The sequence below is a fragment of the Durio zibethinus genome, chromosome 1 (assembly GCF_047325235.1).
Source record: "Durio zibethinus cultivar Kanyao isolate XHJ-2024 chromosome 1, ASM4732523v1, whole genome shotgun sequence".
In the NCBI taxonomy this organism is placed as follows: Eukaryota; Viridiplantae; Streptophyta; class Magnoliopsida; order Malvales; family Malvaceae; genus Durio; species Durio zibethinus.
In genome coordinates, this window is record NC_143162.1 from 33,705,549 (window position 1) to 33,727,822 (window position 22,274).

Consider the following 22,274-nt stretch of genomic DNA (forward strand, 5'->3'; position numbering starts at 1 on the left):
CCAAAAAGTTTGTTTATAGTTATAAAAATTAATTTGATATTTTTTTAATTTTTATATAAAAAATCATAATTTCATATTATAAAAAAAAGTATAAGTATAAAAATTTAAAACGTAAACTAACTAGATTTTATTACGTAAAGATATGCATTAATCAATTGTTTGCTTAAAAAAATTTAAAATTAAAATAAATTTTTACCAATTTATATGTGAAAGAAAAAAAAATTGGTAGATTGACAGCATTAATATTTCATTTTTGACAAAATTATATACAGTATAATTTTTATAATTTTGCTTTTATTATTTTTTCTTATATGATATGTAATTAGTAAAGAAAAATAAGATAATCGAAAAAAAATGAAAAAAGAAAAGCAAAGTGGGGAGATGTGATAGGCGAATGCAGAAGAATGATAAGCTCGCTTGCAACCCAAGCGCCACTTCCTCTCGCTTATTATAGGAACTCTCCTTCCATTTACAAAACCAAACCCTCCACCTATTTTCCCCGCTTCTTCTCGGTCAAAACTTTGTCATTCCCTCTCTTTTTGAATCCTTCTACGAACACTTCAACAAGTAAAGCTAAGATTGTTTTTAATTTACAGGGTTTTTTGGGTCCAATTTCGAGCCCTGCAATCCGACCTCTTTGTTCGAAATCCGGTGAAGTGGGAGGAATGGCGTCGTCGCTGCAAAATCAGGATTCTATTTCGTACCTGACACAGCGAGAAGCTGCTGAAATTGATGAGACTCTCATGGGTCCTCTCGGCTTTAGTGTTGATCAGCTAATGGTTAGTTAGCGTTTCTTTTACTCCATTCATGTCTTAAGTACATTTGTTCCAATTTCCATTTCTTTTTCTTCAAAGCTTGAATGGTTTCAGTTTGTGTGACTTGTTAGGAATTGGCTGGTTTAAGCGTAGCCACATCTATTGCTGAGGTAATGGCTATTACCTTTTTTTTCGATTTGTTTATGGAATTTTGCTGGTTTTAATATACTAATTTGAACATTCAAAATTTCCATGTTCTTAAGTTTATGCAAGCTTGAATAAGAAGTTTCCGGCAAATATATATTGACTCTGAATTCTTTTCTCTACCTTGTCTTGCCACTGTCTACTACTAGTAGGATGTCAAATATATATTGTTCTGTTTACAATCCTCCTTGAGATTAAATAGGATTATACTATGTTTCTGGTGTGCCAAAGGAGCTTTCCTTGTTACAGGTTTATAAACCAAGTGAGTATAATCGTATTCTTGCTATTTGTGGTCCGGGAAACAATGGAGGTGATGGGCTGGTTGCTGCTCGTCATTTGTATCACTTTGGGTATAAGCTGTTTGTGTGTTATCCTAAGCGAACTGCTAAACCCCTTTATTCTGGTCTTGTTACTCAGGTATGATACAAAGGGCTGTATTTGTAATAATCTTGAACATTCAATTTTATGGTTTATATGAGTTGTTATTTAATCTGCTGGTTTTCTAGCTGGAATCTCTGTTAATCCCTTTCCTGTCAGTGGATGAGCTGCCTGTGGACTTGTCAAAGGACTTTGACATTCTAGTGGATGCTATGTTTGGCTTTTCGTTTCACGGTAAATACCTAATGCTCATACTATTTTTAATAATTCTTGCAACTTCATGTTTATGTATATACTTTGTGATGCTGCAACAATATTGTGATTAACATCTTTTTAGAAACAAGCTAACATCATGCTGCTATGGTTCTTCTATTCATCCCCATTAATGTTGTCTTCTTATAGTTGAAGATTCATATTTCTTATCATTACTACCTGAATTTTCCCATTTTTCTTTGCTGCTAAAGTGGTCTCTACACATTTCAATTTTCTAATAAGCAAACCTATGCCATATCCACACCTCTCTGTGCTTTGGTATTATTGCTTATTTTCACTGGTGTGATCAGATCTTGTCATTAAATCATTTATTGCCTCTTGGTTAGGTTTATTTCACCCATTTCTGGCTCATCTTTATTTTTATATATAATTATTCTTTGAATAATCCTAGTTAAATTTTGGTCTTTTTGTATATTACAGAACATTTTATTTCTCCAGTGTATAAGCATAGCTTGAAGAAGGATTTTGGGCTAACGATGGTAACCATGAAACTTTATGCATCCTCTTTATTCATCATTTTAAATCTTTCAGGTTCACCAAGGCCACCTTTTGATAATCTGATCCAGAAGCTGGTCCACTTACATAGTTGTGGACAAATGCAACATAAGTCCCCTGTTATTGTATCTGTAGATATTCCATCTGGATGGCATGTTGAAGAGGGTGATGTTGGTGGTCAAGGCATCAAACCTCACATGTTGGTATGTGTTTCGTCATGCAGCCTTACATGTGCTCTGAAAACTTTGGTTTTTTTTTCTTTTTTTTTTTTGTTTAAATACATACTTAGGCACCCCCTCCTTTATATTAAATATCTAACTACTGCAAAATTCTAATTTTCAAAGGTTTCTTTGACTGCTCCCAAACTGTGTGCCAAGAAATTTTCTGGACCTCACCACTTTCTTGGTGGTAGATTTGTCCCACCAACTATTGCAGAAAAATATAAGCTTCAACTTCCCCAATATCCAGGCACATCTATGTGTGTCCGAATTGGAAAGCCTCCACAAATTGACATATCAGCTCTCAGAGAGAATTATATATCTCCAGAGTTCCTTGAGGAGCAGGCGGAGGCTGATCCTATGGATCAGGTATGTATTCAAGGCAAACGTGCTTCTCATTCATTTTATTTGATTTGAAAAACTTTTTTTTTTTTTTTTGTATTTTCTCACAATCAGTTAAGTATTTATTTATGTTAGCGCAAAGACTTGAAATAAACCAAGAGAGAGGGTGAATTGGTTGATAATAAAATTTTCGAAAATCAATACATAATAAGCACAAATTCTGCAAAACAATTTATTTAAGCAAATGAACACAATAAATGAGAGTAAACAAGAGATAGAGATAGAGAATTAGACACCAAGATTTATAGAGGTTCAGTCCTTTCTTTAGCACCTATGTCCTCTCCCTTAGCCTCACTTGCCAAGGAGTTCAATTCATTATGTGTTGAAGATACAACTTAACTTCTCAAAGCTTTACACAATTAACACCACAAACTCTTAAGGGTTATCCTCCCCCTTAAGCTCACAATCTCACAATACAAAGTTTCTGAAATGTTATGCAAACTTAAAAGACCTCTCTAAGGTTGGGTGTTTGCTAGCTTGAAGTGCAAAGCAGTATTGACAAGAGAATTTAGAGAAAAACTGATACAAGAAGGATTTTTGGCACTTTTCTCTCTTTTGAACTGGTTTGAATGCTTGAACAAGATGGTTGGTGAATGCAATAATTTCTCTTAGCTATGCATAATCTTAATTTGCAGTGGAAGCCTTCATTTATATATAGGAAGGAGTTGATAGCCATCGTCTTGCATTTAATGCTTCAAACTTACAAAATATCAGACAAAAAAAAGCCGGTGGGGCATCAGGTGATCAATCCCCTCATGTAGGGGATCGATTGGGTCAGTTATGAGAAAGCCCATTCTTGTGCCTTAAAAAAGCTTACCCGATCAATCAGGTAGTGTACTTGATCGATCCAGTCTTTGGGTGATTGATCCCCTTTGTAAATAGATCGATCCTTTTTTGGATTTTTAAATGAGGATAGCATTCTATATGAAAAACAGATCTATCCCTTTAAGGGAGGGATCGATCTCATATTATATATGATATATGATAGTATAGGTGTGCACGATGTATCGGGGTTATAAAATAAAAGAATCCTCTTTTTTACAATCTTATTTATTTTGATAAAAAAGCGCTCTTAGTTCAGTTTGGTAGAACGTGGGTCTCCAAAACCCAATGTCATAGGTTCAAATCCTACAGAGCGTGATTCTGCTATTGTTAGGTCGAAAATTACATCGAACTAAAAAAAAAAATTGAACAGCAATTCGAATTTGACTTCCTTGAATTAAATTAATTAAATTAAAATTAAAAGGGTCAGTGAAAAAAAGAGATGTTAATTAATCAAAGGTCCAACTGATCATCACGTCTGTATTGTGGATGTCTAATTGTCTAGGCGTTAATGATAGTATCTTGTACCTGAACCAGTGGCTCACTTTTTCTAAGTGAGGGGGAAGAGGACCGAAATATGCCACTAAAAGACTCTACTGAGATAAAGACGGGCTGTCATGAACGTAGAAGAGGTAGGATGGGCGGTTGGTCAGATCTAGTATGGATCGTACATGGACGGTAGTAGCCGGGGGAAAAGAAAGCAAAAGCAATTCTTGTAGTAGCGGCAAGCGAAATGGGAGCAACCTAAACCGTGAAAACAGGGTTGTAGGAGGGCAATAAAAGTGTCGTGCTGCTAGGCGAAGCGGTGAAGTGCCGAACCCTAGATGGCAATAGTCCAGTAGTCGAAAGCATCACTAGCTTACACTCTGACCTGAGTAGCATGGGGCACGTGGAATCCTGTGTGAATCATTTGAAGAAACCCTCCACTTCAATTGGTATTTTTTCACAAAAAGCAAGCATGAGATAACAAATCCAGTCTTTCACTGAGATTTCGAATAGCTGTCCCGAGTTCAAGTCGATTATGTTTCGCCTTTTACTCGGAGAAAGACGATCAAACAATTCCCAATCATGGTCTTTGTGGATCGAATCATCCATATAATATACAAAGAGAAACTCCAGATATTTGATATCTTTCTCTTTGAGGAGTCAGATTAGGATTCAGTGACTAAGGGGTCCTGCCTACGGTCAATCTTCAATCATAGCTTACGGGAAATGGGAAGGTAAGAACACCATTCAATTTATCCCCGAAGTGAATTGATTAAGTCTTCTCCGTAGGCAAACCTTAAAACTAGAACTTCCTAACTCAAATACGACTTCATTTCCAAGGCGAACATATCCTTGCTTTTGGAATCCACATGAGGAAATTTCTTAACGCCTTAAGCAGGGGATGGGCCTTTGTCATATTTTATACATAGATAGACTAAGGCCATAAAATAAAGAAAGGCAGAATGAATGAAAGAGAATTCTTACGAATAGGTCCTTTGAATGATGAACAAATAGGGATGCATTCATTCATTAAAAATAGGATCAACCCCCATTGCGTATTGATACTTATCGAGTATAGAATAGATTTGCTTCTCTTTTTTCTTCTAAGCCGAATTCTTCCCTTATTACTAATGGAATAGAACAAACATTATTCGTCCATTCTGTATGAAAAACAGATTGATCCCTTTAAAGGAGTGATCGATTGAGTAAGTACATAACCATAATCAATCGATCCCTACAGGGAGGGAATCAATTGGTTCTTGCTAAAATTCTACGAGTTTAGCTTCTGGAAGAAAAATGGATCAATCCTTTTGGCCAAGGGATCGATTAGGTGAGAGAGGGGATCGATCCCTTCTCTTAGGGGATCGATCCCGTCTATCCAAAACTTGTCTTAATACATTTTGTTTCGAGAATTTGCTTTGTTTTAGTTTCTAAATGAATTTTGGCAAGATAAAAGGCTGGAAAATTGTTCAATTTCAGATTAGGAGAGTTTGATTCAAGTTAGGCAAATTTTTGTTTTGTCAATTCAAAACTTTTAATCAATTCAAGGCCAACAATCTCCCATGTTTTGATATGACAAAACTAAGCGAAAAATTTGCTTAAAAACATTTTTCCATTTGAAAAATAAACTCCCCTTGAATTTAAGCATAAAAAAACTTTTAAGAGATTTTAAAACAACTAAGAACAAAAACAATGTTAGTATCATCAAGTGGGAATTTTTCATGCCATCAAGATCATCAATCAAATAAAAATTTTCATACCATCAAGATCATCAATCAAATAGAAATTTTTCATACCATTGTCTCTCCCCCTTTTTGTCATAGCAAAAAGCATGAAGTCAATCAAAAGGAGATAGCAATCAATTCAAGGCCATACCAAATCAATTTGACAACTTAAGTTCATACCAATCATCAAGCAATATATCAGTTTTACAAGCCAAATTTCGAAGTGATATAACAAATATCATAATGAAAATGAAATATAGATTTCATTAATATAAACATTAAATGCCAAAGTTTGATAACAAACCATAATGCAAAGTGTTTTTAAAGACAAATTTACAACATAAAAAAGATGTGAGAAAACATATGAGGAATGACACTAGGATGGACCATTGAGGAAGAGGTAGAGAATGAGGAGAATGAGGAGAATAAGGGAAATGTTGCCCCATTTGCTGTTGTGCAGACCGAATTTGTTCAATATAAGCTTGAACTTGGTGAACTTGGTAAACTAGCTCATTTTGAGTCACTTTCATGTTTTCCAATTGAGAATTCATAATCCCAACCATTGAATGTGAACTGTTCATCTGAAGCATAAGTATTTCTAAAGCTCCTTAGGTATTAAATGGTGGGGTAGAAAGTTATCCTTGAGGTGCATCAGTAATATTTGAAATTTCATGCTCTTCCCCCTCTTCTTGCACAGCCCTAATATCAATTTTTCTAACCTATAAACTTGCTGCATTTTAAATATATCTCATGCTATGCAGAGTAGGAGCACCAAGAACGCCAAATGGATCATTGAACACCATCTCTTTATCTCCTCTAGTATTAATGTTCAATTTCCTCGAAAGATTACTGAAAATAAAATGCACCAAATTGGGTTTTTCTTGATGTTTGATTTTATACATCCACCACTAATCTTGCTTCCTAATGGTTGAGTATTGAGTGCCAATACACGAGTGATAATAAGGTATAACAACCTATCAAGCATTGACAGTCTAGAGGCTTGAGTAAAGGCACCTCTTAAATTGTCATTTCTAAATATATCTTGAGATAGTTCCAACATGTCACATCTAGTGTTGGTGTCTCCCTCATCATCTAGCATGAATACTTCAACTAACAATTGCTTGGTAACCATAATTTATTTGCCCATCACATAGGTTCTAAATCTATCAGAATAATATCTATGTGACCCTTCAATTTCAATACAAGTGGCATTGCTATAAGACACCTTAACTAGATTCTCAAACAAAAGTCATCCATGCACAAGTAATTCATCCATCCAAATCTCTCAAATGCATGTAAATAAGGGAACTCTATAGATTGTAGGAATTCAAGAGAGATTATCCTTCCATGCTTGACTTCTCTATGAGCAAATGTGTCTCATATCTTTCTTTGGCATTAGGATTGGCAAAATTTTGATTGAATGAAGGCCTCATTGATGAGCTAGAAGCTTTCTTTGGAGGATTTTTCCTTATCTTTGGAGCCATGAAAATAATGGGATTGAAATAGGTAAGCTTATGTGAAATTGATGAAGAAATTGGTGATTGTAGATGATAGGTAGTAGAATATATTTGAGAGAGGCAAGAAGATTGAGTGAATGTGGTAGTTTAAAAAAGCGAATCAATTTTCTAGAGTGAGAGGAATGAGTGGAGATTTTTGAGTGATTTGATGATTTTTAAAGATGATTTTTGCAAGAAACCAAGTAGAAATGAAGCAATTTGCAAAAGATTTTGGTTAAAAGAGATCAATTTTGAGAGAAAATGGAGTAAGAATTCCTAGGGTTTGAGAAGAGTATGTTTGGGGAAAAGGAAGAACAAATAAAAGGTTGGAATGATTGGCTAAGGAGGAGGAGGAGAAGGGATCCGATTTTGACAAGCCAAAACGGGGCGCATAGTGCTGATTTTGCATGACCCGATCGATCGGTTATCAAGAGGGATCGATCGGGTATAGGTTTGACATGAACAGATCGATCAGGTCCATAAGGGGGATCGATCTGTTCCTCACATTTTCCACCCAAATTAGCTACTAGATAGAGAGCCAATCAATCTGGACCAAGGGGAATCGATTAGTTCCTCAATGTTTTCCCTTAATTTAGCTACTGAATGAAAAACCAATCGATCCGGTCTACGGGGGATGGATCGGTTTTGGCTGTAGCATTTTTTTTTAAATAATTTAAAAACCATATAACATGATCATTCAAATATGCATCATACAATCATACACAAGATTAAAAAAAAAAAATCAAGATAAGCATATATTTGATCAATCAAGGTAGCAACACTCATCATATCATCAAAAAATTGAGTATTCATCATATCAAGTTCACCTTTAATTGCATAAAATCTATCCTTATCAAGAAGTTTTGTGAAAATATCAGCTAATTGATGCAAGGTATCAACATATTCAAGCACAATATCACCTTTTTGAACATGATCTCTAATAAAGTGATGCCTAATTTCAATATGCTTGGTTCTAGAATGTTGAATTGGATTTTTGGTGAGATTGATGACACTAGTATTATCACATTTAATGGGAATATGATCCATGGTAATTCCAAAATCCTTCAATTGTTGCTTAATCCACAAAACTTGAGCACAACAACTATCGGCTGCTACATATTCGGCTTCAGTTGTGGATTGAGCAACTTTATTTTGTTTCTTGGAGAACCATGATATGAGCATATTTCCAAACAATTGACAAGTTTCGGAAATGTTTTTTCTATCAATTTTGCAACCACCAAAATTTGCATCAAAATAGGCATGTAAAGCAAAAGATGAACCTTTTGGATACCATAATCCTAAATTAGGGATGTCTTTAAGGTATCTAAAAATCTTTTGGCGGTAGATAAATGTGATTCTTTAGGTGATGATTGAAATCTAGCACACAAACATACACTAAACATTATATTCGGTCTACTTGCAGTAAGATATAGCAATGAACCAATCATAGACCTATATAATTTAGAGTCAACACATTTACTTCCTTCATCTTTGTCAAGTTTTGTTGAAATGCTCATAGGTATTGAGCAAGGCTTTGATTCTTTCAATCCAAACCTTATGAGCAAATCCTTGATGTATTTGGCTTGATTGATGAATGTTCCATCTTTTGTTTGCTTTACTTGTAGTCCCAAGAAGAATGTAAGTTCTCCCATCATGCTCATTTTAAATTCACCTTGTATAGTCTTAGCAAATTCTTGACAAAGAACTTCATTAGTAGTACCAAAAATGATATCATCAACATAAACTTGCACTATGAGAATGTCTTTTCCTTTTGTTTTAATAAAAAGTGTAGTATCAACCTTCCTTCTATTAAAACCATTTTCAATTAAAAATTTTGACAATCTTTCATACCAAGCTCTAGGAGCTTGTTTTAAACCATATAAAACTTGTCAATTTATAAACATGATTTGAAAATTTAGGATTTTCAAAATTGGGAGGTTGTTCTACATACACCTCTTCATTTATAAAACCATTTAGAAATGCACTCTTGACAACCATTTGAAAAAGCTTGAAATTTTTAAAACATGCAAATGCAAGCAACATTCTAATGGTTTCTAAACTTGCAACCGGGGCATAGACTTCATCATAATCAATTCCTTCTTCTTGACTATACCCTTGAGCTACCAACCTAGCTTTGTTTCTAACAACATTCCCATGCTCATCCATTTTATTCCTAAAACCCCATTTGGTGCCTATAGTAGGGTGATCACTAGGCCTAAGTACAAGATTTCACACTTGGCTTCTTTTAAATTGGTTTAATTCCTCTTGCATGGCTAATATCCAATGATCATCTCTTAAGCCTTCATCTATATTCTTGGGTTCAATATGAGATAGAAAAACAACATAATAACACATATTATAAAAAGAGCTAGTTCTTACCCCTCGAGTTGGATCACCAATAATCTCATTATCTTTGACATATCTCTTTTCTCTACGGTGATTTGGTTCTTTCTCTATATGCTGTGGTTCTTCTAGAAACCCATCATCTTCTTTTTGAATGTTCTCCTCAATGTCTTGTGATGCATCATTGATATATTCTTGAAGTATACCTACATCATCATCAAGAGGCACCTTTATCGAAGGTGGATTAGATTCATTAAAGATAACATGTATGGACTCTTCAACAACTAATGTTCTTTTATTAAATACTTTATAGGCTTTTGAATTCAAAGAATATCCTAAGAAAATCCCTTCATCACTTTTTGCATCAAATTTTCCAAGATCATCTTTTCCTTTGCTCAAAACAAAACATTTGCAACCAAATTGATGAAAATAACTTATGTTAGGCCTTTTTCTTTAAAAAGTTAAAAAGGAGTTTTTTTCAAAATTGGCCTAATCATAGCTCAATTTATAATATAAGAAGAGGTATTTATGGCTTCCGTCCCAAAAATATCTAGGTAAATAATTTTCACAAAGCATGGTTCTAGCCATTTCTTCTAAAGTTCTATTTCTCCTTTCTACTACCCCATTTTGTTAAGGAGTTCTAGGAGTAGAAAAATTGTGGCTAATACCATTTTCACTACAAAACATATTAAAGCCAAGATTTTCAAATTCTTTTTCATGATCACTTCTAATACTAGAAATTGAATAACTTTTTTTCATTTTGTATTTGTTTGCTAAAAGTGATGAATTTTTTAAAAGCTTCATTCTTTGAATGCAAAAAGAGAACCCATGTGAATTTAATAAAGTCATCAACAATAACAAACCCTTATTGTTTTTCACCAAGAGTCATTGTCTTAGTAGGACCAAAAAGATCAATATGAAGTAGTTGAAGAGGTCTAGCAGTTGAAATGCAATTCTTAGGTTTGAAAGAAATTTTTCTATGTTTTCCTTGAGCACATGAATCACAAACTTTGTCATTTTTATATTTCAAATTTGGTAAACTAAAAACCAAATCATTTTGAGAAAGTTTTGAAATTACATGCATACTTGCATGTCCAAGTCTTCTATGCCAAATCCAACTTTCATTTTCTTTTCGAGCAATAAAACAAACATTTTTAGAGGAAAGATCATCTAGATGCACTACATAAATATTTCCTTGACGATGTCTAATAAAAACAAGTTTGTTAGTTTTGATATCAATCACTTGACAGCACATGTATTCAAACACAACTCTAAGTCCTTTGTCACATAATTGACTAATACTAAGTAAGTTATGCTCGAGTCTTTTTACAAATAAAACATTTTTAATAGTAGTAGAAGAATTGTTACCAATGGAGCCAATGCCTTCAATTTGGCCTTTAGAGTTGTCACCAAATGTAACATCTTCTCCACTTTTAGCTTAAGTTCTTAAAAAGAGTTTTGTCTCCGGTCACGTGTTTTGAGCATCCACTATCAAGGTACCATGGATTGTTCTTGCTTGAATTTGCTTTGTAGCAATGCTCATCCACCTACAAAAAGCACAATTAAATTTTTGTTTTGGGTAGCCAAACTTTCTTGGGTCCTTGAGTGTTAGTGCTAACAATTTTTGTGCCTTTTGGAATCCACTTCATTTTAGTAATCTCATCTTGAGATGTGCTAACTCCTTTTAGAATCCACACTCTCCTAATGAGCTTACCTCGTGACTTTCTTCAAGGAACAATATTGTATAGAATGACCCAATTTATGACAATATGCACATATGCTAGATGAATCATTTGGCTTAACAAAGAAATTCTTTAAATGAGTCTTTTTGTTGCCACCATTATAGCCTAATCCATCTTTATCAAAGAATGCTCTTTGTGTTTCAAGCATGTTATTGAGCTTTTGATGTCTCATATAAGATCTAGAAAATGAGTTATGCAAATTTTCATTTTTTCTAGTCAAATCATTGACATTCAACTTTAAGAGCTCAATTTCCTTTTCGAAGTCATCTTTTGCTTTAGTCAAGAGTTTATTTTCTAGTTTCAACTTAGAGATCATTTTCCTATATTTCATGTTCTTGTTCTCAAATTCTATTGCTAATTCATCATAAACATCTTGCAATTCATCAAATGTGTATGAATTTAAATCATATGGATTAGAAGTTACCTTGGGCTCATCAAGAGCCATGAGACATAAATTGGCTACTTCTTCCTCATTGGATTCATCTTCGGAGAAGTCACTATCACTCCATGTTGCAACCATTGCTTTCTTCTTTGGCTTAGTCATGTTTTGCTTCTTCTACAAAGGACAATTAAATTTAATATGACCCGGTTTGTTGCATTTATAGCAAATAATCTGCTCCCTTTCTCTTCTACTTGATTCTCCTTTAATCATTTCCCTTTGTGGTTTTCTTCTACTTGAGCACTTGTTCATCCTCATGAACTTCTTGAATCTTTTTGCAAACATGGCCATCTTTTCATCTTCATCATCCTCTTCTTGTCCAAAGACACTCTCCTCAAACCCTAGGAATTCTTGCTCCATTTTCTCTCAAAATTGATCTCTTTTAACCAAAATCTTTTGCAAATTGCTTCATTTCTACTTGGTTTTTTGTAAAAATCATCCTTAAAAATCATCAAATCACTAAAAATTCTCCACTCATTCGTCTCACTCTAGAAAATTGATCCCTTTTTTGAAACTACCACATTCACTCAATCTTCTTGCCTCTCTCAAATATATTCTACTACTTATCATCTACAATCACCAATTTCTTCATCAATTTCACATAAGCTTACCTATTTTAATCCCATTATTTTCATGGCTCTAAAGACAAGGAGGAATTCTCCAAGGGAGGCTTCTAGCTCATCAATGAGGCCTTCATTCAATTAAAATTTTGCCAATCCTGATGCCAAGGAAAGATATAAGAGACATTTTGCTCATAGAGAAGTCAAGCATGGAAGGGTAATCTCTCTTGAATTCCTACAATCTATAGAGTTCCCTTATTTACATGCATTTGAGATATTTGCATGGAAGAATTACTTGTGTATGGATGGACTTTTGTTTGAGAATTTAGTTAAGGTGTTCTATAGCAATGCCACTTGTATTGAAATTGAAGGGTCACATAGATATTATTCTAATAAATTTAGAACTTATGTGATGGGCAAAAAAATTATGGTTACCAAGCAATTGTTAGCTGAAATATTCATGCTAGATGATGAGGGAGATACCAACACTAGGTGTGATATGTTGGAACTCACTCAAGATATATTTAGAAATGACAATTTAAGAGTTGCCCCTACTCAAGCCTCCAAACTGTCAATTCATGATAGGTTGTTATACCTTATTGTCACTCATGTATTGATACCTTTTGGCACTCAATACTCAACCATTAGTAAGGAAGATTACTGGTGGATGTATAAAATCAAACATCAGGAATTGATTACAAGTTTTGAATTGACAAAACAAAAATTTGCCTAACTTGAATCAAACTCTCCTAATTTGAAATTGAACATTTTCCAACCTTTTATCTTGCCAAAATTCATTTAGGAACTAAAACAAAGCAAATTATAGAAACAAAATGGATTAAGACATATTTTGGATAGAACGGATCTATCCCCTCCCTCACCTGATCGATCCCAAAGGGATCGATCTATTTTTCTTCCAGAAGCTAAACTTGTGAAATTTTAGCAAGAAACAATCGATCCCCTCCCTATAGGGATCAATTGGTTAGGGTTATGTACTTACCCGATCAATCCTTCCCTTAAATGATTGATCTGTTCTTCATACATAATGAAATCCCCGTTTAAAAATCCAAAGGATCGATCCCTCCCTTAAAGGGATCGATTTGTTTTTCATACAAAATGCTATCCTCGTTTAAAAATCCAGAAATGGGGGCTTTCTCATAACTGACTAATCAATCCCCTACATGATGGGATCGATCCCCTGATGCCCAGAAAGCCCCAACGGTTATTTTTTTGTCTGATATTTTGCAAGTTTGAAGCATGCAAGGCAACGGCTATCAACTCCTTCCTACATATAAATGAAGGCTTCCACTGCAAATTAAGAGTATGCATAGCTAAGAGAAATTATTGCTTTCACCAACCACCTTGTTCAAGCATTCAAACTAGTTCAAAAGAGAGAAAAGTGCAGAAAATCTTTCTTGTATTAGTTTTTCTCTAAATTCTCTTATCAATACCACTTTGTACTTCAAGCTAGCAAACACTCAACCTTAGAGAAGTCTTTTAAGTTTGCATAACATTTTAGAAACTTTGTATTGTGAGATTGTGAGCTTAAAGGAGAGGATAACCCTTAAAAGTTTGTGGTGTTGATTGTGTAAAACTTTAAGAAGATAAGTTGTATCTTCAACACATAGTGGATTGAACGCCTTGGCAAGTGAGGCTAGGGAGAGGACGTAGGTGCCTAAAGAAATGACCGAACCTCTATAAATCTTGGCGTCTAATTCTCTATCTCTATCGCTTGTTTACTCTCATTTATTGTGTTTATTTGCTTAGATAAATTGTTTTGCAGAATTTGTGCTTATTAAGTATTGATTTTTGAAAATTTTATTATTAACCAATTCACCCCACTCTTGGTTTATTTCAAGTCTTTGAGCTAACAATTTCTTTTGTCATTTAAGCTTATCGTTTATCTTGCAGTTTTATAAGTGGTTTGAGGATGCGGTGGTTGCTGGCTTAAAGGAACCAAATGCTATGGCTTTGTCAACCACTGGAAAAGATAGAAAACCGTATGCTTCTCTGCTTTTACTACAATCATTGCTCTTTATTCATACTCTTTTTTTCATTTTCATTAACCTTAATTCCTTGAAGTTGTAAAATTTGTCAGTTTGGGTTCTTGTTGCTATTCTAAGGCTACATATTATTAAGAAATAAGCACACATTTTTTAGACTCTCTTGCTGATCTTATGGAGGCACTCTCGTTTCCACTTCAGGGATGGATCCACTATGGGGCCCTTGGAGGCACCTGCTCCGAGTGGGATCCTTGAGAAAATTTGGGAACTATTTAAAAAGTGCCTAAACTTTTTGAAGAATTTTGCATTTCCTTCTACTAAATATGAGATTCGTGCTTTTAATTTGAGGTAATTGCAAAATAATCCTTATAATTTTAACTGTTATTAGCTAAACTTGTATTTTAAAATATAAATGTGGATTTCTGGTAGTTTCTCTTGTCTAAGAGTTACATTAATTAAATGGATTAAGCTGAATTAATAATGGAAAAAATGAAATAAGGCAGAGTTTTGTACTCATGAATATATTGACTAAATTTAGTTTTGGTATTACTAATACTCACTATATTTGTTGGAATAACTTCAATAATGAAGATTGTGAAGAATCACTAGCCAAACCGAGTGAGTTATTTAGAATGAATAGTCATGACATTAAATGCAGTAAGAACAGATATGTTCGGTAGTGCTAATAATGAAACTTATCTTACATTTCAAATTTTGAAAATACGTTGAAAGAAAGTGGAAGATTTTGTTTTTATAAAATATATGTTTGGTTAATCTTTTATCCCAATGTTAGAAATTATGGTTTTATTTCTTATAAAATTGTAAATGAATAACCTTGAGGCTGTGAATGGTTATGTCTTCCACATGGTTTTTCTTTTTGAAATTTTTAAGTGCCTGAAGTTTAAAATTTTTTCCTCTGAATAAAGAGTTTATTTCATGCAACTTTATTGCTGCTAATCCTCTTCATCAACCTCTGCCACTATTCTTTTGGTTTAAACCACTTACAACCTTGTGGAGCATTGTCCTGAAATAATTCATATCTCCAGCACTTCTAGACGTCCATGTCCTCGATGAATTAGAGATGGTGATAATGACTGTCAGCAGCTTCAATTGCATTATTTGAGTACTTATTTACGTTTTGAATATTATTGGTTGACCTTTTTGCTTTCTTTTTGTTGTTTGGCTATAACAACATCTTACTGTCTGCTACAGCTCATCGAGAATGGTATTGCTAAAAGGGGTCAACAAGGATGGTTTTGTTTGGTTAGTGTTCCTTTACTGTCGTGGAACCATGTGCAGTTAACAGAGGTTTTCTGTAGTCTACTGTATATCGTTTGTGATATTTCTTAAGTCTTTACTTTAAGCAGGTATACCAATTATGAAAGTCGAAAGGCACGTGAGTTATCAGAAAATCCGCATGCAGCACTTCTTTTCTACTGGGATGGGCTTAATCGGCAGGTAGGACACTGAATTCTGGCTTGTGGTTATCCATTATGAAAGTGTTGAAGTAAATCAACTTTAGTTGATGTGAAACTATCTTTAGAAGAAATATGTTGCAAAGATGATTCTTCTCAAAAGCATGTTTCATTTTGTAACATATGACTTGCATCTGCATGCTAAGACTGAAATTATTGATTTTAGATTACCTGATTCTGATGCCAAATTCTCTGTCATTTCCTTTTCTACCCTTGATTTGTTTGATGGGAAAAATGCCCTATGGATCTTGAACAATTTTTAAGATTTCTTTTAACATAATGGACATTAGGATTTAGTGTGGTTCATGCCAACTCATTTATATACGTTTTCACTTTATTTTCAATATATAAACTTCTTGTGTTATGGTAGTATATATGGGTGTGTTATCCACATCCACAACCAGCTGCAGTTTACTCTTGATATTTTGGTTCAAGAAGTAGAACCATGACAAGTGTAGAGTAGGATTGAAGCAAGGGAGTAGTTTTTCTGGCTGAGTTAGCTTAGTCTATTACTAACCTTCAATTCTGACTATTGATTCTTTAGTCTGTCGTAAGTGACGTAGAGAGGATGGTAATCATTAAAATAAAATGGTGGATGCTGAATTTAGAAAAAAACGTTCTGTTCTTGAGCATGCAGGCATTCCTCTGTTTGTGTGTGTGTGTGAGAGAGAGAGAGAGAGAGAGTTGAATGATGGATGTTAAGTTTGATTATAGCAGTTTTGTACTTAGGCGTTGGTGCCTTCCTGCTGGAATGAAAATGTTGTTGAACGGTCTGAAATCCTGCTGGTACTTGGGTGTGCCTTGTAATTCTGTATGTTAACCAAAAGGCATAACTAACAGCTGCTTTAATGAATTGAAATGTTGCAGATGTATGTGGAAAATTGTTTTGGTCTTTTAGACATATAACTTGATTTATTGAACTTTTACCTTCCACTGTAAAATTGAAGTTTGCTGCAATATGGAATAGATTCTGATTAAATACTAAAAATTTGTAACATGTTGATACGTATCCATAATGAAGATCCACGGGCTATAATGAACTGTGGTTTCCAGGTAAGAGTAGAAGGATCTGTGCAGAAAGTTTCTGATGAGGAATCAGAGCAATACTTTCACAGTCGCCCTCGGGGTAGTCAAATTGCAGCAATAGTTAGCAAGCAGGTCTGTGAATTAACATTCTGTTAAAATGTAGTGTAACATGGATAATTGGTCTATGACCTTTTTTCTCCCTGTAAATGTTCATTAGAAGTAAAAAGGATAGGTTTGAGAAAAAAATTAAGGATCAATTTCTTTCTTCAGAGTACTTTAGTTCCAGGACGGGATGTACTACACCAGCAATACAAAGAACTAGAAGAAAAATACTCTGATGGGTATGTTGTCTATTTTCAATGTTTCACCTGATAATTTGGTTTGTGCTAATATTCTTCTACAGCTGTGGTGCTTCAGGTTGTTTTTATCGGCTTGATTGCCCGTTACGTTTTTCAAAAATGAAGTGCTTCTACTATTTACTTCTATCTTGAATCTTGATCTAGAACCTGCATCTAATCTGTTCATCATCACAAATGACCAGAAATATTACAAATTGGAGGAAATCAGAACAAAAAATCCTTATCTTTTTCTTTATGCAGGAGTTTAATTCCAAAGCCTAAACACTGGGGAGGATACAGACTTCAACCAGAGCGTTTTGAGTTTTGGCAAGGGCAGCAGTCCCGTTTGCATGACAGGTTGTTTAATTCCATGTCTTGCTATAATAATTAGGCTGTAAAATATAAATGCAAAGAGGATTTTATCCAAAATCTATCCCAAATTGAAACCCTTCTACATTGAGTTCAAATGGAATCTGATTAATAATATGGACCATTTTGTTTGGGTTCATAGTTGGATAAATGCTATATCCTTGATAAGCAGATAACTGGATCAATTCCAAAGTAGTTTACAGTTGGCAATGCTTTCCATATTCCAATACAAGTTCACCTAAAGCAGTAAGTCGAGCAAGTCCAAGTCACTCAAAGCTCTTCCTCCCCTCCTCTGCCGTCTCTTTGTCACCCTCTGCTCCCTGCAATCCACCTCCCCCCTGCCCAAACCCAAACCACCTCTCAAAAAATTCCACAGGATAAAAATAAAAGTCTCTAGATTTGTGCAGAAAATGTGGATTTTACATTAGAGCTACATCTCACTTCACAAAATATTTTCCTTCCCTCTTGACAGATGCTCAGTTTACCTTGGAAATAGAGGACATGATTCCACTACCAGGAGCAGAATTTAAAATTTGTGGTTAAAATTCAAATGAAGGGTGGTGCAATTGGTAATAATTGTGCTATTTTGGCAGGTTGGAATATTCCCCTCAAGAGATCAATGGAAAACGAGTGTGGAGAATTGTTCGTTTGGCCCCCTGAGTAGTATATTCAGTTTCTTCACTATGAAGTTCGCCACTGTGGTAATGTGTCATTGATTTCTGTCTATTTCTAGATAAGCATCAATTGCATGCCAGTTGCACAAACCTTCTTACTTATAAGGATGTACCCTGTTGGTGGCATTCTGAGGTGTGACATTTTAAACAATAAAAAATTAACAGCATCAACTCATAACTACACAAAAGTAGATCTGAAATGTGATTGGGTTCGGAAGATGCGAGTGCATGGCATGGACAGGACCTCTTACTGTCTTACATGGAGTCATGGCTGAGGGACATACATATTCCAAAGGATGTGAAACACAAGGATAGCAAATTTGCCTTAAATTTTTTAGTGTTCTTACCCAATGCTTTATCCATTATATGTAGACAATTTGCTTGCAAAAAATTTGTTACTTTTTCTCTGTTAGCACATTCATTTCATTGCCCTTTTTTAATTGCAAATGTTAACTTATTTGGTCAAAGCCTTGCCCTATTGCTCATCACATCTTTAGCACATTTATTAAGTAATTCTTCTCTAATCTTTTTTTTTTTTTTTTTGGGTATAAGGGAGGTTGAAGCCTAGGAGAGAGAGGAAAGGAAATTATTGCGAGTGCTGGGGATGGAACCTCAACCTTGCACGAATCCACCTCTTAAATGAAGTGTGTGAACAATTTGGGCTAAGCCCTAGGCTCCTCCAATCTTCCTCTTTGATATTGCGTTCTTCACAAGTAGAACATCATTATTAGTCTATGAACATATCATTTGACAGTTTATCCTATCTAACGTCTTAGGAAATAAAGTCATGTTGGTGATCACTTTATCATCTTTTCCTTTATCCCCTTAAGCTTGCGTAGGATAACAGATTTTCTAAATTTTCATGAGCCTGAGATCATAGAATTTCTAGATACCTGTTGGTTGTATACATTTGACTAGGAATCGTACTCGTTGGCTATCCTTTCAACACAACCACTCTTTTTGCTGGCTTTGAAGATGTTGCGTGCAAAGGACAAGGACCTGAATGGCTCAATGGTCTAAACACCACAATAAGTTTTTGTGACAGTTATGATGGTAAGTCACTTTATTAGTGGATATTAAACTTTCCTTGTTATATTCCAATTTTCATGATTGAGACTGAGGTGTTTACCGTTGATAACCATCGAGGAAGAATACCCTTTGTTGTAATCATGGTTGTTTTGACACTTCCCCAGAATTGGAGCGTCTGAGTTTGCAATTTGTTAGTTGTCATTGGAAAGGTCTGCATCTGATAATTTTTGCTTTTCATTTTGGTATCTTTAGTAGGTAGGAAAAGAATGTGAAAGAAAGAGTTAGGCAACCTTTATAGGACGAAGCCTATCTGCTTTATTTCGTTTCAAATTGGTTTGATTAGTAAGCTTGTCCTAAAGCTTGGAAATTTCTTTTATGGATGCTTCACGATATTAAAATTTTGGTTTGATTGATTCTGACCAAATTGGGCTCCACCATGAAAAACAAACACCTGGGGCTCCTTTTCATGGTTCTTTTGACCAGCTTAAGCTGAAATCTGACACAATATCTTTTATATGAAAGGCCAATTTGATGCTAGGTGACTACCCCACTTTTCTTCTTCTTTTTTTTTTTTTAAGGTTTTCCCTTCTCAGTTAGTGGCATATCAAGGATCTTGGGGTTTTGGTGAAATTCAAAGACAATGAGCCCTCGGTCTCACACACATCGGCCGAAGATCCAAGAGCTAATTCAAACTATATTATATACTGTTCTACTTCTAAAGATGAAATGATTTAAAGATTCCCTCTCCCTTTCAAATCACTGGCTTGGCCCCTGTTACTATTATAATATTCGCCAAGTTGGTACAGTCTTTTTGGTTGAATAAAATTCACCATGTCATGTCTGGCTTTTTGATTCAGAGATTCAAGGAACCGTTTTCCGCGACCATTGAACCTTGAACTTGAAACATTGAGCGCCAAATAAAAATAATAGTGGAGGTTATCCCAACCGTTCAATTTGCGAACAAACAGCCATAATTATCCACTCTACAAGTTGAGGAATGCTCCATGGAAAGTACTTCTCCAAGGATCGATGCGTTAATTCTTCTATCATCTACACACATATAATCAAAAATGTTAATTCTGCTCTCATCTACTGCTTTTCATAAGCTTCAGAATTTCAAGGCCTTTTTTTTTTGGGGGGGGGGGGGGGGGGGGGGTGGGGAGAGTGGGGAATGACCAGAAGAACAAGCATTGGAAGTGGGGTTTCGACCAATCTTCAACTGATTGGAGAGACAAGCACATTGAAATGGATATAAAGACAGATGACCCCCCTCCCCCCTTTTCTCTCCTCTCTCATTCTCAAAGTGGAACTCAAACTTATCTTTGCTCGTTTAAAACAGTGTTTGTGAAATAGACGGTACTTTCTACCTTCAATTTTCACTGTTTTCAACCAAGCTTATACATAAGCAATTTAACCCTAATCATGACTTGATTTGTATGGACGAAGCTTCTCCACCGATATATCTATCAATTTTAATTTCATAAGATTTTGTAAGATAATTAGTGCTACTACTATTGTAGATTGCTATTTTATAGCACTCCTACTGCATTACATTTCAAACTATCTAAAAGCAATGAGGAAATATCACCCGATTACTTTTGTAATTGACTTACATAAACACAATTTTTCAGGTATATTATGCCACTTGCCATTCATTCATTTGCTAAAGGTCAGGCAAGGAATTGTAAGTTCGGAGTCGACCTCAAATATCAAAATATTAATCAAATTTTTTTATTTAATTTTAATTATAAATAAATTAAAATATTAAATATTAATATTTTAAAAAAAATTTCCACCTTTAAGATGAGTCAAATCAGATATTGGATAAAAATTTTAGAAGATCAATCAGGCCTAACTCAAACTTGACCAATAAACAAGTCTAACAGCTATGGCAATGAACTTTTTTTTTTTTGCATTAACATTATTTTCTTTGATGAAATATTTCATTGACATGGCACATTTATAAAGTAAAGTTAATTATGTAAAGTATCATTAACAAAAAAAAAAAAGTATGGGCTCATTCTCATAGTCATAGGCTCCTAGGGTTTTCTATCCATAAAAGACAGAATAAGAGCTTCAATGCATGCTTTTGTCAACACAAATAGTACCTGGAAAGAAAGCTATAGAAGGAAAATTTCGTTTGAAATTTAAGGTTTTGGAGCTGCTCAATCTTTGACATTCGACATCAAACTGATCTCATATCTTTCTTCGTTTATTTATTTGAAAAAAGAAAGAAAGATGTGAACTCAATCACATAAACAGAAGATACAAATGCACGTTACAGGCTAATAGATAATATTTTCACCGAGAATTTTGAATAATAAGGTTTTTGATAAAGACAGGTAATGGAAAGTATGCCGATTTGCCGATATACGATAAATGAAGTCAAAAATTAGGTTCACGTCAAAAACGTGCTTTTGTGTTTACGTGATTGTTATGCCCTTCACTTTCCATTATCATTAGTTATATATCTCTTTCTTCGCCTTTGTCAGCTGTGACTACATATAACCTAAAGAATTTCACTCCATCCCATCTTTGGCAACACTCTCTGTAGCGGCACATTTTTCTTTCTTTTAGGTTTCACATTTCAAATTAAAGCAAATTAAACCTGGGTTTTTTTTTTTTTTACAAAATGTATATATACATTTGTTTATATTCTTTAAATGGTCAAGGATTAAATCTTAATTATTAAAATTAAAAATTTAATATTTTATCAACAATTATATGATAACTAATATTATACAATTTTTTTTTTTTATATAACTTCGTGTGATTGCAAAGTTTGCACCAACAAAAACAAATTTTGTAAAGAAAAAAAGAAGAGGGAGGGTGTTCATTTAAACTTGGTTCATGGGAAAAAGCAAGATCAATCCTGGAAATAGTGCAACCAAAAGGGTGCTGTACTAAAGTCCAGTCCAGTATGTGCATAATTAATTAACTAATTGATTAAACAAAAAAAAATGGGGGAAGGAAGATATTTTAATAAAGTGGTGCAGCACGAGAGAGAGCACACTTTAGTGGTT

General features: G+C 34.4%; 1 protein-coding gene across 15 annotated transcripts; it reads left to right on the forward strand.

The window, feature by feature from the left end:
* The first annotated feature begins 326 nt into the window (after window positions 1-326).
* On the forward strand, window positions 327-19,475 carry LOC111312433 (pyridoxine/pyridoxamine 5'-phosphate oxidase 1, chloroplastic). 15 transcript variants are annotated; one of them, XM_022912670.2, is made up of 16 exons: window positions 331-512; window positions 597-779; window positions 887-925; window positions 1,209-1,376; window positions 1,466-1,571; window positions 2,142-2,308; window positions 2,450-2,692; window positions 14,249-14,337; window positions 14,542-14,688; window positions 15,553-15,603; window positions 15,708-15,798; window positions 16,869-16,973; window positions 17,112-17,182; window positions 17,441-17,536; window positions 18,142-18,249; window positions 18,775-19,475. In XM_022912670.2, the coding sequence occupies exons 1-15, from the start codon at window positions 405-407 to the stop codon at window positions 18,206-18,208; spliced, it is 1,731 nt and encodes a 576-aa protein (XP_022768405.1). In that variant the 5' UTR covers window positions 331-404; the 3' UTR covers window positions 18,209-18,249; window positions 18,775-19,475. The 15 variants fall into 15 exon arrangements, 12 of the variants coding, with proteins under 12 accessions (XP_022768409.1, XP_022768404.1, XP_022768405.1 ...); XR_016345187.1 differs by having other exon boundaries at window positions 330-779; window positions 18,021-18,249; XM_022912665.2 differs by having other exon boundaries at window positions 331-779.
* Window positions 19,476-22,274: the final 2,799 nt, after the last annotated feature.